Below are 17,947 nucleotides of genomic sequence, written 5' to 3' on the forward strand. Positions count from 1 at the left end.
ATTTAATTCTGCTATAGAAAAAATTTGGTCAGGGGCTAAGAGCAATGCACAGAGTGAACCCTGCTAAACCCTGATTGGGAGCGACAGACAAAGAAAACAAACACCCATGGATAACAGGACAATAAAGTACCATCTATCTATCCATCTATCTATGGCAATTTATTAAAACCGACAAAGTTCTCAAGTTAATTCTCATTTATCGTTCGATTACTTAATTTACACATGCTCTCTGTCATGAAAGGCAGAAGAAGCGTGTACAATAACACCACTAGGGACAGAAGTAATCACACTGATCAAATGAAATGTCTTTATTTTGACTTTAGGGATTAGTATGGACTCTTTTCTATTGCTTTCTGCTGTGCAAATGTGTGAAACACAAATTTAATGTGGAGGAGCAATTGCCCTGTGCCCACATTCATGTGTGCACATATTAGTATAAAATGGACAATAGCGCTTCTTAGAACCACAGACTCAAACACAGCCTATTAGCATTAAAGCTACAGAGACAAGTAAGGGCGTGTTCCAGGTAGGACTTAATAAAAACATATTTAAACGGTCGAAATTCCAGCACGAGATTTTGTCCAACACAGGTTGAGACTGACTTTAAATTGTTATAAAAAAAGACCTTGGAAGAGCAATAACTGCAACATGGACAGCGTGTTTGATTTGGCCATCCATCCATCTGCTATTTCCCCGGTGAAAAGTGGGTCTGTGGAAGAGAACCCACACAGAGACCCCACCGACCAGGCACATACACATATAAATACATAAATGTATATGTGTGTATATATATATATATACACTGTATGTGTATGTGCCATATACATATACACACATATATATATATGTATATATATATATATATATATATATATATATATATATATATATATATATATATATATATATATATATATATATATATATATATATATACATATACACACACACACATATATATATACATATATATATACATATATACACACATATACATATATATATATATATACATACATATGTATATATACATGTATACATACATATGTATGTATGTTTGTATATAAATATATATATATATATGTATATATATATATACATACATATACACACACACACGTGTGTGTGCTCCTTCAAAATGAAACAGGATAATTTACACAATCAATGATTCAATGATCATCGTTAATTCTCCCTACAAAGGTGACAGTGTTGATTTGTGTTTAAAGCAGTGCGGCAGCAAGAGAAAAGGTTGGTCAAAAGCGAAAGAGAGAGAGAGAGCGCGCAAACAGGATCATGTCGAAGGCTTCACACAAGGTCACTGGAGAGTCACATGCAGGGTGCAGCATACATACATGCCTGCATACTTTGTACCATCCTTTTAAATGCAACACTGGCGGGGGCGTACTTACCTCAGACTTCTCCATCTTGTTCTGGGCGTCCACCTGCGTGATGATTTCATTCATGTTGGTCTCCAGCACCATTCCACCCATCACCATCTCCGCCAGAATATTGTGAACCTGGATGAGAGATACATACATATATATACATATATATACAAACATACATAAATGTATATATATGTATATGTATATGTATATATATATATATATATATATATATATATATATATATGTATATACACACATATATACCGTATTTTTCGGACTATAAGTTACAGTTTTTTTTTTATAGTTTGGCCAAGGCTGCGACTTATACTTAGGAGCGACTTATGTGTGAAATTAACGCAGACAAACAAGCCATAATGTTGTGAGGGCAACAACAAAAAAACGACCGACTTAGTTTTTCCAAATGGAAGAAAATAAATGCATTATATGATGATTAATATTCATATACAGGTAATTAAAATTTTTGTTTACACTCGTGCAGCCGTACTTCCAATCATTCTGTGTATTATTCAGGTGTTTATCGGGAAACTTCCGATGGGCCTGACATGTGACTTCTTTAGCAGGGGGACACTGTAAGGTTTGAATCCATGGGTTATCTATTGCTTTCATGGTGACAGTTATCTGAGGAAGTCCGACCACAAACTTAATCAACACTGTTTATACTAAGCACTGCACTGCACTCCATTTAGCCTCAATTGTGACGCCATTCATAACTCCACATAACTGCACATGTTGAACATGTGTTGTGTTAAATCATCAAAAAAAAAAAAGTGGATGCTTTTACCTTGTCTACATGGAAAATTAGATCAAGTTCGCAGACATTCTCAAAGCATTTGTCCAGCGTTTCCACAAATACCTAATAGGGAATAGGACAACATTTGATGAGAACAGGAATGAAAACAATGAAGGGAAAGATAGCAAGATATTAATTTTCTTACCTGGATTAAGTCTAAAATTCCTAGTTCACTTTCTGAGGAGTCTACACAAAACACAAAGTACAACGTAGCGTAGTGTCTGTAGATCAGCTTGTAGTCTGAACCCCCGATCAACCTGAAAAACAATACACACGGAGGCATCAGTAACCATAATTTAAAGTAGTGCTATTATGTAAAACCAACTTTTCTTACTTGCTGGTCTCTGTTTTGATGTTTTGTGTTTTTGTTTTATTTTAAATTAACCCATTGAATAATTGCAGAGACTTGCCTTCTCTCAAACTTGCTTAAAACATGCCGATTGGAATTTTTAACTTACATGGCATATTTTGTGTTAGTTACGTCAGCAGATATCTCCATAAATGCTCGAGGTTTACCCAAAGAGCGTTGCTGCTGCTGGAAATTAAATTTTGGCTACAGTTTGGCAAATTTACATGTAATGTGTTCATTTATGTGTATTGTCCTAAGTAACAAAGGTATAAGATATAAGATATAGTGTTATTGTACTATAAACAAGCTTATTGGTCCGTCCTTTCAGGGTTGGCAGGAGAAAGTTAAGTCGGAGAAAATGCAGTGTTTTTTTTTGTTTTTTTCAAGTTTTGTGCGAGACCAGGTAGCAAATGTGTCACGACCCCAGACTGGTGGTTGGACCACTGATGTAGACCAGTGGTTCTCAAAGCGGGGTACGCGTACCCCTGGGGGTACTTGAAGGTATGCCCAGGGGTACTAGAGATTTTTTTTAAATATTCTAAAAATAGCAACAATTCAAAAATCCTTTATAAATATATTTATTTAATAATACTTCAACAAAATATTAATGTAAGTTCATAAACTGTGAAAAAAAAATACAACAATGCAATATTCAGTGTTGACAGCTAGATTTTTTTGTGGACATGTTCCATAAATATTGATGTTAAAGATTTCTTTTTTTGTGAAGAAATGTTTAGAATGAAGTTCATGAATCCAGAGGGATCTCTATTACAATCCCCAAAGAGTGCACTTTAAGTTGAGGATTACTTCTATGAGTAGAAATCTGTATTTATAATTGAATCACTTTTTTATTTTTCAACAAGTTTTTGGTTGTTTTTATATCTTTTTTCCAAAAAGTTCAAGAAAAAACACTACAAATGAGCAGTATTTTGCACTGTTATACAATTTACTAAATCAGAAACTGATGACAAAGTGCTGTGTTTTACTTCTTTATCTCTTTTTTTCAACCAAAAATGCTTTGCTCTGATTAGGGGGTACTTGAATTTAAAAAATGTTCACAGGGGGTACATCACTGAACAAAGGTTGAGAACCACTGATGTAGACCACAAGTAAGTGTTTTAAATGCAGCGAAAAAATAATCAGACTTTTAACCCTTTCGACATACACTTGTACAAAACACAACAAGTGTGACCCTGCCACTTACATTCCACCTTCTAGAAAATTGCAGACGTTCTCATCTCTTTTGGACACCAAGTGGAAGGTTTCCCTAATGATCTGTTGCTCTGTGTCTTCACTCTGCAGCAGAAACAAAAAAAGAGTATATTTTTTTACGTACCGTACTTCATCTTGTCCTATGTGGTGTTTTATGAATAGTTGCACTTGATTTCATTTGTCTTCTTCACGTCACTTAAAACAAAGCAGACTAGCCACTGTTTGCTTTGTCATATTGACTCAAATGCTGCTGGCCCAAGGCTACACAGGCTAAGATTTTATCTTACTGCAGAAGATACAACACCGCCTTACTTCACTTGAGGATATCTTTATATGGATGTATTTATATGCTCTGTGCCTTTTAATTTTCAAAATAATATATCACGAGTCACATAGTGAATACAATCCTCATTGGGTGTTGCCTCTGCCTTTTCAGAGGGTGCGAATACACTCAAAGCAGGGCTGCAATGATTAATTGATTAAATCCATCAATGTGATTAGAATTTTAATTTTTTTTTAATATATTGCTTGAATTCATTGATTTATGAGTTTAACTTAAAACATGGCAAAACCCACACTGCATGGAGTACCCGGAACTTTGAATAAACTGACAGTTTCTGCATGGCCGCAGCAGTAAAGTGTACATGATAGCTGTGGTGTGTGGGAACTGTGATATTTGTGGCGGCAAACATCAGAGATAGTTTTTCTTGATAATGCACATATTTTAAAAGTGCAATTTCAATGTTAATGATGTGCATGAATTACAAAAAAGACCAAAAGTTATGGCAAGCAGAACAATTGTTTATTTTCCTCAAAATATAGATAGAGGCTATAAAGCAGGGGTCGGGAACCTTTTTGGCTGAGAGAGCCATACAAGCCAAATATTTTAAAAAGTACTTCCGTGAGAGCCATATAATATTTTTTTAAGACTGAACACAACTAAATGCGTGCATTTTTAAGTAAAATTTAACATTTTTAGTGTATAATAAAATAAGTCTCCTATTCTTTTTAATAACACTGTTATTCGGAAGCGAACCAACAATAAATAAAATACTTCTTACGATTAATGCAACTTCTTGAACAGGTGCGGTAGAAACCAGATGGATGGCTTAAAATGGATGAGAATGTTTTATATTTTGAACGTTATTTTTGACACTGTGACTACCAGCAGAATTATTCATTACTCATCGTGTTAAGCAATGTCAGCTAAGATTTATCTGAGAGCCAGGTGCAGTCATCAAAAGAGCCACATCTGGCTCTAAAGCCATAGGTTCCCTACTCCTGCTATAAAGTATGTTTTATTTGATAACTCTCAATGATAGGACAAACTAATTGATAATTATTAAAACAAAAACTGATAGCTGCCGCATTTTTCAAAGAGTCCATACATGAGAGCATGCTCAAGTAGTAACAAGTAGTTCCGTCTCTGGTAGGAACTACTCTCACTACTTTGTCAGCAGTTACACATTCCGTTCGCATTGTAACGTGGAAGTATTACTTCTTAGTCAACCAATTAAAAAAAAAACAGCAATATGTCTAGATCTACCCATATGTACGCAAAGGCTCCTCTAAAATACATGCACTGTTTGAAATGAATGCCTGCTACTCACTGCAGCTGAGTAAACAAAAGGTCAAAGTTGAGACTGGTAAGTGTAACTTCCAGGTACCACCATTGCCAATTCTTAAATGATCTTTCTGCAAAAATTGTAAATTGTGTGGTTATTATCATACTGTACGACTGGGGATACTTCAAAAACTGAAAAATCTTATCATGCTGATGGCAAGTTCACTTCCTGAGTTTAAATGGTCACATTTGAAGGTAACATGTTATAATAGGGAGAGCACAAAGAAAAGAAAGAACAAGTGCAAAATAACAAACAAAACCAAAAAATAGCGAATACATAGTCCAACCCCTAGGACAAGGGTCGGCTACCCGTGGCTCTAGAGCTGCATGCTGCAGTTTAGCCGCATGCGACTCTTTAGCGCCGCCCTAGTGGCTCTCTGGAGCTTTTTCAAAATTATATGAAAAATGGAAAAGGATGAGGGGAAAAAAACATATTTTTTGTTTTAATATGGTTTCTGTAGGAGGACAAACATGACACAAACCTCCCTAATTGTTATAAAGCACACTGTTTGTATTAAACATGCTCCACTGATTCGAGTATTTGGCGAGCGGCATTTTGTCCTACTAATTTTGGCGCTCCTGGAACTCAACGTAGTTTGTTTACATGTATAACTTTCTCTGACTTTCTAAGACGTGTATAATGCCACTTCTTTTTCTGTCTCATTTTGTCCACCAATTTTTTAACGTTGTGCATGAATGCACAAAGGTTAGTTTTGTTGATGTTATTGACTTGTGTGGAGTCCTAATCGGACTTATTTGGTCACTGCATGACTGCAAGTTAATCAATGCTAACATGCTATTTAGGCTAGCCGTATGTACATATTGCATCATTATGCCTCATTTGTCGCTATATTTGAGCTCATTTAGTTTCCTTTCAGTTCTCATAACTCAATTTATATCTCAAGATACACTATTTGTATGTAATATGGATTTTAATTTTCTGCGGCTCCAGACAGATTTGTTTTTGTATTTTTGGTCTAATATGGCTCTTTCAACATTTTTGGTTGCCGACCGCTGCCCTAGGAAATATAGTATCACTCGACTTGGAGGATGTTCATTCAGTTGTTTGATTTTATTTTTTCCCGCCATGGTTACATCAGGAAGGGCATCCAATGTTGAAAACCAAGCTAAAACCATTCGTGCAACTGATTAACTGTGGCGATCACTGATAGGATAAAGACGAAAATAGAAAAAGAATATGGTTGCTCCCCCACTCACAACTGTAGTGACTATCTTATCTCACATTTAGTTGCTTCCAGGTGGATCCAGCAACAATGTGCTTCAAAAAAGCATTAATATCCTCTCATACCACTGTGTTTGGGGTGTGGTCCTATTTATTGCAAAAAAAAAAGAATGATTGACTTTATATCCAGAATCGTTTTCTATAGCAGCAAATTGGATTGATTCGGCTTCGGGTAGTATGATTGAAAATGAGAGCATGCAGTCTGAATTTTCTTAGGGCTAAAATCTGTGTGACCTCCTGCTATCAGAATGTCATGCTCTGTGATTTTTGCTCTAACTGTATATGGAGCCCCCTCAATGCCACCACTGAAATATACAACCCCTATTAAATTATAGAATCACCAGACTTGAAGGACATTCAATCAGTTAATTAATTTTGTAGAAAAATAGCAAATAACAGACATGACACAAAACTATAATCATTTCAAATGGCAACATCCTGGCTTTAAGAAACACTGAAACAAATCAGGAAAATATAAGCTGAAAGAAAACATTATGGAATCACTCAATCTTGAGGAAAATATAAATTTTTAAGAAAAAGATACCTAAGCACCCTGTAAATTTTCATTTTTAAAGCAAACACATTAGACTGCATCAGATTAAATCCGGTCATCAGTCTGCAGTTAAAAAGGAGTATTCCCACAATAGAGAGCTGTTGCAACAGGTGGATTGACGTGAATCTTGGTTCCAACACGAGATGTCAATTGAAATTGAAAAAAAACGGAGGATTATCAAACTTCTTCAAGGATCTACATCAATCAATGTTTCAAAATTGTTTCATTGTTAACAGTCAATATTTCAAATATGGACCAAGTACAAACCACATTAGAAGGTTGTAAGACTATGTTTACACTGCAGGTCAAATTGGCCCTAATCAGTTTTTGGGTTTTTTCAAAATAAGTTTTTTCAAGCTAAGACCGTTTACACTGCAAGTAAAACGTGATCTTTGTCCGACTCCAGTATAAACGTGCATAGGACCTAAAGTGACCCCAAAATCACTTGCATTTTTAGTTCGATAAAGTGTAAACTGAGGAAATTGAACCAAAGTTGATCTGTCGAAATGATCTACATCCTGTAGATGAATAGTTGACTTGTCACTGGCGCTACAAGTAAGTTATAATTGTAATACATATTTTATTTGATATCTAAATCGTCATTTTGAAACTTAAGGTATCATTTTATTGATGTGGCAGCTGCGTAAATCGATAAGACACCTCTGGTACCTTTTTTTTTCAAAAAGCTGATCATTTCGACAGAACATCGGATTACGTAAATGAGAAAGTCGCCACTACACGAGAAAACATGGATGCCAGCGTGTTAGTGGGTTTGTGCCGTTGCTGTTGTGTGGAAGAAGTAGGCAGATGATGGAAAACAACTGCAGGAGGAGGAGGAACATCATTGTAAAAAGGAAAGAGATCACACACGAATGATGTAGCTCGCCCAAAGATAACGTAAAAGTTGCAATCAGGTTGCATTTGAAAGACGTGACGATGGATGCATTGTTAATTGCATTCTAACTCGTGAATAAACCTACATAAAAGTAGGTTTACAGTGCAGCCAATGGGAGGTCCTCTATTCCGCCCATAAAACCCAATAAAAAAAACACCCCAAAAGCACCAACAATACTCAATTTACATTTCGATACTTCAATATTATACAAGTACTAGTGACATTATTATAGGCACAAACGCAAATTAACTATTTATCGTGGCGCCGTGATCACGAGCTTGAGTGCCAACTTTGACACGATCGACTGATCAGAACCAACACCAAGAACGAAGACATATTCTGACAAGTTGGCACACTTTGAAAACCAATTTAGATCTCAGAATGGCAAGAATGACACAAAAACACGCTTGGATCCTCCCCCCTTTTCTTCACAAGGATTATAAATTATTCCTAATCTAAATGGGACTATTTTAACATCCTGGCAGTTGGCATCCAAATGACCTCGCACAGTAAGTGATGTTTTGTTATGTTGGTTGGCTCTCATAAATTCTGCAGTGAGTGGTAATCAGTAATGTTGCTTGAAAAGAAAAAGCAAATGTGATGTGTTTTTTAAATGTTATTAAAAATGTGCCTGTGACTACATTACATATATAGTTACATCATGTACCGTATTTTTCGGAGTATAAGTCGCTCCGGAGTATAAGTCGCACCTGCCGAAAATGCATAATAAAGAAGGAAAAAAACATATACTGTATAAGTTGCACTGGAGTATAAGTCGCATTTTTGGGGGAAATTTATTTGATAAAACCCTACACCAGGAATAGACATTTGAAAGACAATTTAAAATAAATGAAGAATAGTGAACAACAGACTGAATAAGTGTACGTTATATGACGCATAAATAACCAACTGAAAAGGTGTCTGGTATGTTAACATAACATATTATGTTAAGAGTCATTTACATCACTATAACATATAGAAAATGCTTTAAGTTTACCAAACAATCTGTCACTCCTAATCGCTAAATCCGATGAAATCTTATATGCCTCGTCTCTTACGTGAATGAGCTAAATAATATTATTTGATATTTGACGGTAATGTGTTAATAATTTCACACATAAGTTGGTCCTGAGTATAATTCGCACCCCCGGCCAAACTATAAAAAAAAACTGCGACTTATAGTCCGAAAAATACGGTATATAAAACCTTAATGGAAATGTTTGGATGATGTTTAAAGAGTTTCAAAGGGGGAATACTGCGGCTCCCATGGACCCCATTGTAAGCAGACTTTTGATCACATTTATTCAAAATTTAGAATGCATTAAGAAATAAAAATCCCCTGTCGTCATGCCTTTCATAATGATTGTGAATGATAGGCAAAATTCCAGGAAAAAATGGCCAGTTTCCTTTTAAGCACTTTGCATGTTACCGTTACCGTTATATTTCATATATCGCCATTCGGCCTAAAAATACCAGGATATCAGTTTTAGTCTAGCCCAATTTAGACTGTTGAAAAATATCCAATCTCTCCCACTTCAGTGCAAAAAAATCCGATTTAGTGTTCAATGGACCCTAAAAGGCTAGCATTTACCGAACTGTAAAACACCACCTATTGGAAATAGGATTCAAATATAGAAAAGCTAAATGAAAGCCATCATTAACAACTAAATAGAAAAAAAACATGATTACATTGGGTTAAGGAAAAGCAGTCATGGACTATGGATGAGTGGATGAAAGTCATATTTAGTGATAAATCGCAACTCTGCATAGGGCAAGGTGATAATGCTGGAACTTGTGTGTGCCATTCCAATGAAGATTTGTGAAGATGACTGCCTGAAGAAAACATGCAAATTTCACAACTTAGATGACATGTTGCTGCATGTCAGGTACTGGCATTGCGGAGATGGCTGTTATTACATCCTCAATTAATGCCCTTTTACATTGATATTTTGGAGACTTTCCAAATTCCATCAATTGAAAGGATGTTTTGGAGAGATGATGACATTTCTTTTTTAAAAGATGATAATGCATCTTGCCATGGAGCAAACGCTGTAAAAACGTTTCTTGGGAGAAAGATAAATAAATACGGTCAATGTTATGGCCTGCAAATAGTCCGGACCTTCAATCAAATTGAAAATCTGTGGTGGAATTTGAAGTAAATGGTCCATGGCAGGACTCCAACCTGCAAAGTTCATCTGATAACAGCAATAGGGGAAAGTGGGAGCAACATTGATTAACAGTACTGTTTGTCACATGTTTAAGTCCATGCCTCAGTGACTGCAAGCCGTTATAAAAGCCAGAGGTGGTGCAACAAAGTACTAGTGGTGTGTGGCTTTTTTTGTTTTTCATGATCATGCACTTGGGGATAGGTTGATTGGAACACTAAATTGGCCCTATTGTGTGAATGTGAGTGTGAATGTTGTCTGTCTATATGTGTTGGCCCTGCGATGAGGTGGCGACTTGTCCAGGGTGCACCCCGCCTTCCGCCCGATTGTAGCTGAGATAGGCGCCAGCGCCCCCCGCGACCCCAAAAGGGAATAAGCGGTAGGAAATGGATGGATGGATGATCCCATACTTCTTTCCACATAATTTAGTGATTCTATATTATTTTCACTCTGCTTGATCTAAAATTGAAACAGTTACTGACTACCAAAATGTATATTCTTGATTTATTTTAGTGCTTCCTAAAGTAAAAAAAATGCCATTTGAAATGACAATAGTTTTGTGTCATGTCTGTTATCTGCTTTTTGTCTACAAAACTAAACAACGGCATGAACATCCTCCAAGTCTTGTGATTCCATATGTTTTGCCAGGGGCTTTATAAGATAAAATGAATAAAACCAAAGATGTTCCGAACACTATTTTATGCTGACAATTCTGATAGCGGTCACGCATTAGTAAGATGAGCTGATATCAATACCGAAATAACTGACATCTATTAACATTAAATTTTCTAAATGTACAAACCCCTTTTCCATATGAGTTGGGAAATTATGTTAGATGTAAATATAAACGGAATACAATGATTTGCAAATCCTTTTTTAACCCATATTCAATTTGAATGCACTACAAAGACAAGATATTTGATGTTCAAACTCATAAACTTTGTTTTTTTTTGCAAATAATTAACTTTGAATTTCATTGCCGCAACATGTGCCAAAGTAGTTGAGAAAGGGCATGTTCATCACTGTGTTACATCACGTTTTCTTTTAACAACACTCAATATACGTTTTGGAGCTGTGGAAACTAATTGAAAGTAGAATTCTTTCTCATTCTTGTTTTATGTAGAGCTTCAGTCGTTCAACAGTCCGGGGTCTCCGCTGTCATATTTTACGCTTCATAATGCGCCACACATTTTCAATGGGAGACAGGTTTTGACTGCAGGCGGGCCAGAAAAGTACCCGCACTCGTTTACTATGAAAACACGCTGTTGTAACACGTGGCTTGGCGTTGTCTTGCTGAAATAAGCAGAGGCGTCCATGATAATGTTGCTTGGATGACAACATATGTTGCTCCAAAACCTGTATGGACCATTCAGTATTAATGGTGCCTTCAAAGATGTGTAAGTTACCCATGTCTTGAGAAATGTCGTTCTAAAACTGTTCGACAATTTGCTTACAAATTGGTGACCCTCACCCCATCCTTTTTTGTGAATTACTTAGCATTTCATGGTAGCTGCTTTTATACCCAATCATGGCACCTTCCTGTTCCCAATTAGCCTGCACACCTGTGGGGTGTTCCCCATAAGTGTTTGATGAGTATTTCTCAACTTTATCAGTATTTATTGCCACCTTTCCCAACTTCTTTGTCACATGTTGCTGGCATCAAATTCTAAAGTTAATGATTATTTGCAAAAAAAAAATGTTTATCAGTTTGAACATCAAATATGTTGTCTTTGCAGCATATTCAACTGAATATGGGTTGAAAATGATTTGCAAATCATAGTATTCCGTTTATATTTACATCTAACACAATTTCCCAACTCATATGGAGACAGGGTTTGTATATATGGTGAGTGCAATTGATAATTTAACAATATCAACACAATATTTAAATACCGGTAAGTCCATTATTCTCTTCCAGAGCGTGTAATTTTTTAGGCTTGTTCTCCAGTTATAATGCTACATGCATATAATGCAGTTTATTTGCTTTGATGGAGGAGGCTATCACTAACTTATGGAGACACATAATTAGCTGCTGGCTGCTTGTCAGCCAGGGGCCTAAAATGTAATACAGTGTCAACTAGAACGGACCGGCCTTTGTAATTATGTATAAAATGCATTAATTGGCCTGGGCGATCTCATTTTGTTCACGAAAATCGGCCGAGCAAACATAAATACTGGAATAAAAAGTGACTGAAACTTTATATAGTGTAGTGTTGTATAGTGTTGTCCCGATACCAATATTTTGGTACCGGTACTAAAATTATTTCGATACTTTTTGATACTTTTCTAAATAAAAAAGGACCACAAAAATTTGCATTACTGGCTTTATTTGAACAAAAAATTAGGGTATATTAAACATATGATTCTTAGTACAAGTTTGTCCTTAAATAAAATAGTGAACCTACTTGACAATTCGTCTTTTAGTAGCAAATAAACAAACAAAGGCTCCTCCTATGCGTGATTTAGGGCTAGGTAAGTAAACTTTGATTGATTGATTGATTGATCATTAGTATTGCGGTACTATACTAATACCGGTATACCGTACAACCCCAGTATACATACATATGTGATATAAATGGAGCAATAATAAATACAATGTATGACAGGGGTCCCCAAACCAGCGTCCAAAATTCAGCCCGCGGGAAGTCCCAAGTTTAAAAAATATATATACGTTCCCATCCTCACCTATGGTCATGAGCTTTGGGTCATGACCGAAAGGATAAGATCACGGGTACAAGCGGCCGAAATGAGTTTCCTCCGCCGGGTGGCGGGGCTCTCCCTTAGAGATAGGGTGAGAAGCTCTGCCATCCGGGAGGAACTCAAAGTAAAGCCGCTGCTCCTTCACATCGAGAGGAGCCAGATGAGGTGGTTCGGTCATCTGGTCAGGATGCCACCCGAACGCCTCCCTAGGGAGGTGTTTAGGGCATGTCCAGCTGGTAGGAGGCCACGGGGAAGACCCAGGACACGTTGGGAAGACTATGTCTCCCGGCTGGCCTGGGAACGCCTCGGGATCCCCCGGGAAGAGCTGGACGAAGTGGCTGGAGATAGGGAAGTCTGGGCTTCCCTGCTTAGGCTGCTGCCCCCGCGACCCGACCTCGGATAAGCGGAAGATGATGGATGGATGGATGGATATATAAAAATGTGTGTATATATATATATATATATATATATATATATATATATATATATATATATATGTATTTTTTTTATTTTTTTATTTTATTTATTTTTAATCCGTTCTCTGTACTCCATTTTTTACCGCTTCTTATTTTTTGTGTCGCCTAGCAGCTCAGGCAAATCATATTGCCTAAAAATACATTTTTCCCATTGATAACGTGACATAATCGCGCTTGGACTATATATATATACAGTATATATATATATATATATATATATATATATATATAAATCCATCCATCCATTTTCTACCGCTCATGTATGTATGTATATATACATATATATATATATATATATATATATATATATATACACACACACATATATATATGTATGTGTGGGGAAAAAATCACAAGACTAATTCATCTCTACAGAACTGTTTCATGAAGGGTTCCCTCAATTGTCAGGAGATTTTAATGGAAGCATTCACATACCATGGTTTATATAGGGCACAGAACGGGTAGGTACAGGCAGGAGCGTGGTGATTAAAACACCACGCCCCACGCCTGCCTGTACCTACATACATATATTGCGCTCTACCATGGTATCGAGCACTATTCTCTGGATAATCTAATTAAGATATATATATATATATATATATAAATATATATATATATATATATATATATATACACGTGGGGGAAAAATCACAAGATTATGTCATCTCTACAGAACTGTTTCATGAGGGGTTCCCTCAATCATCAGGAGATGATTGAGGGAACCCCTCATGAAACAGTTCTGTGGAGATGACGTAGTCTTATGATTTTTCCCACACATACATATTGCGCTCTACCCTGGTATCGAGCACTATTCTCTGGATAATCCAATTAAGACATGTATATATATATACACAGCCCGGACCCCGGCCAAATTTTTTTAACCGAATGCGGCCCCAGAGTCAAAAAGTTTGGTGACCCTTAATGTATTAATTGATGTTACATTAATCAAATATGAACATTAAATGAATGAATAAATAAATTATTTCAAGACGCCATCTTATTAATATGGAAATTGAAAGTATTCCATTAAAAAAATCCTGGTAAGAAAAAAAAAACATACTTATTGACGTTGATTTTAAAATTGTGAACATTATGGACCCAAGACGGCGGTGAGGTTAGATAAGGGCATGTTTGTTCTTACCAGATTTATTACCAGTCTTCTCCAACAAACTTCATACAGTATACTGTATACGTGTGAGAACAATTAGCCCTACTTTGGAATATTATGACACAAAATGACAGCTGTGTGCATACACAGAAGAAAATATATATTTTCAGGACAGGTCTGACACACTGGATATAATCTCAATATATTTTTCTGCTAAGTCATCCACAAAAAGGGATTTGAGTCCCTCAACAGGGCGTCATCTCCGTCATGTGACACAAACACAGTGGAGTCAATTGTGCGTTCATCAGCAATAAGATAGCCGAGTTTCGGCTTGCACATGTTCAATAATTCACATGTTTCCAAAGAGGGAGAGACCAATGACAACTGTGTGTTTACATAAACTCTTCTTTTATGCTCCACTGAGGTGCAGTCGAATGAAAATACCCATAGGGATATGTTAAAATATATATTTAATTCAAATGTTACTCACATAGTGTTCGTAGAATTTAGACATCCTCGGCTTGCCGTGGTTGTTGAATATTAAAATAGCTTTTATCATGATGAACTGTGCGGATGGAGGAGGCGGGGGAGGGAGTGGGGAGCAGCAAGGGATCAGTCGGCGTGAGACTACCGTCAACCCAAAAGCCGACCGGGGACTCACGGACAAATCCCGTCTCGATTTAAGAGTAATGCGGGACGGCGAAGAGAGAGTAACACGCCGCTAATTCTTCATCGTCGCTTCACGGAAATGATCGTCCACGTCGAAGAGCTGCTCTCCCCCTCCTCCCCTACCCACTCAGTACGGAAGCCGAGATAGGCTACCCGCCACTATGCCGTGGGAAAAAAAAAACATTAAAACGAAACCAAATGTATCGACAACACACTTTTGGACAATAAAAACAAACACTCTAAACCAGGGGTCATCAACCTTTTTGAAACCAAGAGCTACTTCTTGGGTACTGATTAATGCGAAGGGCTACCAGTTTGATACACACTTAAATATTTGCCAGAAATAGCCAATTTGCTCAATTTACCTTTAATAGATACATCTATACATATATATTTAAAAAATGGGTATTTATGTCTGTTATTCCGTCCTAATTTTTTTTCTTTTTACGGAAGGTTTTTTGTAGAGAAAAAATGATGAAAAAAACACTTAATTGAACGGTTTGTAAGAGGTGAAAACAGTAAAAAAAAAAAAAAAAAGGACAATTTAATTTTGAAACATAGTTTATCTTCAATTTCAACTCTTTAAAATTCAAAATTCAACCGAAAAAAAAGAAGAGAAAAACTAGCTAATTCGAATGTTTTTGAAAAAATAAAAATTTATGGAACATCATTAGTAATTTTTGCTGATTAAAATTTCTTTTAGAATTTTTATGACATGTTTTAAATAGGTTAAAATCCATTCTGCACTTTGTTAGAATATATAACAAATTGGACCAAGCTTTATTTCTAACAAAGACAAATCATTATTTCGTCTAGATTTTCCAGAACAAAAATGTAAAAAGAAATTCAAAACACTTTCAAATAAGATTTAAATTTGATTCTAAAGATGTTCTGTATTTGCAAGAATATTTTTTTTAATTTTAATCATTAGTTTGAAGAAATATTTCACAAATATTCTTCGTCGAAAAAAACAGAAGCTAAAATGAACAATTAAATCAAAATGTATGAATTATTCTTTACAATAAAAAATAATTGTACTTTAACACTGATTTAAATTGTCAGGAAAGAAGAGGAAGGAATTTAAAAGGTAAAAAGCTATATGTGTTTAAAAATCCTAAAATCATTTTTAAGGTTGTATTTTTTCTCCAAAATTGTCTTTCTGAAAGTTATTAGAAGCAAAGTAAAAAGAAATAAATGAATGTATTTAAGCAAGTGAAGACCAAGTCTTTAAAATATTTTCTTGGATTTTCAAATTTTATTTGAGTTTTGTCTCTCTTAGAATTGAAAATGTCGAGCAAAGCGAGGCCAGCTTGCTAGTAAATAAATCAAATGTAAAAAATAGAGGCAGCTCACTGGTAAGTGCTGCTATTTGAGCTATTTTTAGAACAGGCCAGCGGGCTACTCATCCGGTCCTTACGGGCTACCTGATTAACGTGGACCCCGACTTAAACAAGTTGAATAACTTATTTGGGTGTTACCATTTAGTGGTCGATTGTACGGAATATGTACTGTACTGTGCAATCTACTAATAAAAGTTTCAAGTGAAATGAATTATATTTATATAGCGCTTTTCTCTAGTGACTCAAAGCGCTTTACAGAGTGAAACCCAATATCTAAGTTACATTTAAACCAGTGTGGGTGGCACTGGGAGCAGGTGGGTAAAGTGTCTTGCCCAAGGACACAATGGCAGTGACTAGGATGGCGGAAGCGGGAATCGAACCTGCAACCCTCAAGTTGCTGGCACGGCCACTCTACCAATCGAGCTATGCCGCCCCAATCAATCAAAATACTTTTACGGATTTTCATTAACTTCAAGTTTCTCCATCCATCCATCCATCATCTTCCGCTTATCCGAGGTCGGGTCGCGGGGGCAGCAGCCTAAGCAGGGAAGCCCAGACTTCCCTATCTCCAGCCACTTCGTCTAGCTCTTCCCGGGGGATCCCGAGGCGTTCCCAGGCCAGCCGGGAGACATAGTCTTTCCAACGTGTCCTGGGTCTTCCCCGTGGCCTCCTACCAGCTGGACGTGCCCTAAACACATCCCTAGGGAGGCGTTCGGGTGGCATCCTGACCAGATGCCCGAACCACCTCATCTGGCTCCTCTCGATGTGGAGGAGCAGCGGCTTTACTTTGAGTTCCTCCCGGATGGCAGAGCTTCTCACCCTATCTCTAAGGGAGAGCCCCGCCACCCGGCGGAGGAAACTCATTTCGGCCGCTTGTACCCGTGATCTTATCCTTTCGGTCATGACCCAAAGCTCATGACCATAGGTGAGGATGGGAACGTAGATCGACCGGTAAATTGAGAGCTTTGCCTTCCGGCTCAGCTCCTTCTTCACCACAACGGATCGATACAACGTCCGCATTACTGAAGACGCCGCACCGATCCGCCTGTCGATCTCACGATCCACTCTCCCCCCACTCGTGAACAAGACTCCTAGGTACTTGAACTCCTCCACTTGGGGCAGGGTCTCCTCCCCAACCCGGAGATGGCACTCCACCCTCCACCCCTTCAAGTTTCTATGTAACTGTATTTATTTTTTGTTTGTTTCTTTTTTGTTCAAGAATTATTATTATTATTTTTTTTAAATACATGTAATGTAAATGTTAGTATTGCAATAGGAATTTCCCCAATGTGGCGATTTGTCTACTGAAAACAAAGCCTATCAGTCTGGCACTGCGCATGCGTGACTAAATCACAATCAAAACAATAATGGCGTCATACACCACTTTAGCCTTTTTTGTACTTACGACGCTTAA

General features: G+C 36.9%; 1 protein-coding gene across 2 annotated transcripts in view; it reads right to left on the bottom strand.

Moving 5' to 3' along the window:
- Window positions 1-15,332, bottom strand: part of LOC133552364 (AP-3 complex subunit sigma-1) — a 32,345-nt gene extending 17,013 nt beyond the window's left edge. Inside the window, exons 1-5 of one of the 2 annotated variants that reach the window (XM_061899576.1) lie at window positions 15,015-15,330; window positions 3,753-3,844; window positions 2,345-2,456; window positions 2,191-2,262; window positions 1,410-1,517 (exon numbers count right to left, since the gene is read on the bottom strand). In XM_061899576.1, the coding sequence (XP_061755560.1) occupies window positions 1,410-1,517; window positions 2,191-2,262; window positions 2,345-2,456; window positions 3,753-3,844; window positions 15,015-15,083 (453 nt within the window). In that variant the 5' untranslated portion in view covers window positions 15,084-15,330. Of the gene's footprint in view, window positions 1-1,409; window positions 1,518-2,190; window positions 2,263-2,344; window positions 2,457-3,752; window positions 3,845-15,014 lie in introns of both variants that reach the window. The other variant, XM_061899581.1, reaches the window with a different exon arrangement.
- Between the last annotated feature and the right edge of the window lie 2,615 nt (window positions 15,333-17,947).

The sequence above is a fragment of the Nerophis ophidion genome, linkage group LG01, assembly GCF_033978795.1.
Source record: "Nerophis ophidion isolate RoL-2023_Sa linkage group LG01, RoL_Noph_v1.0, whole genome shotgun sequence".
Taxonomy (NCBI): domain Eukaryota; kingdom Metazoa; phylum Chordata; class Actinopteri; order Syngnathiformes; family Syngnathidae; genus Nerophis; species Nerophis ophidion.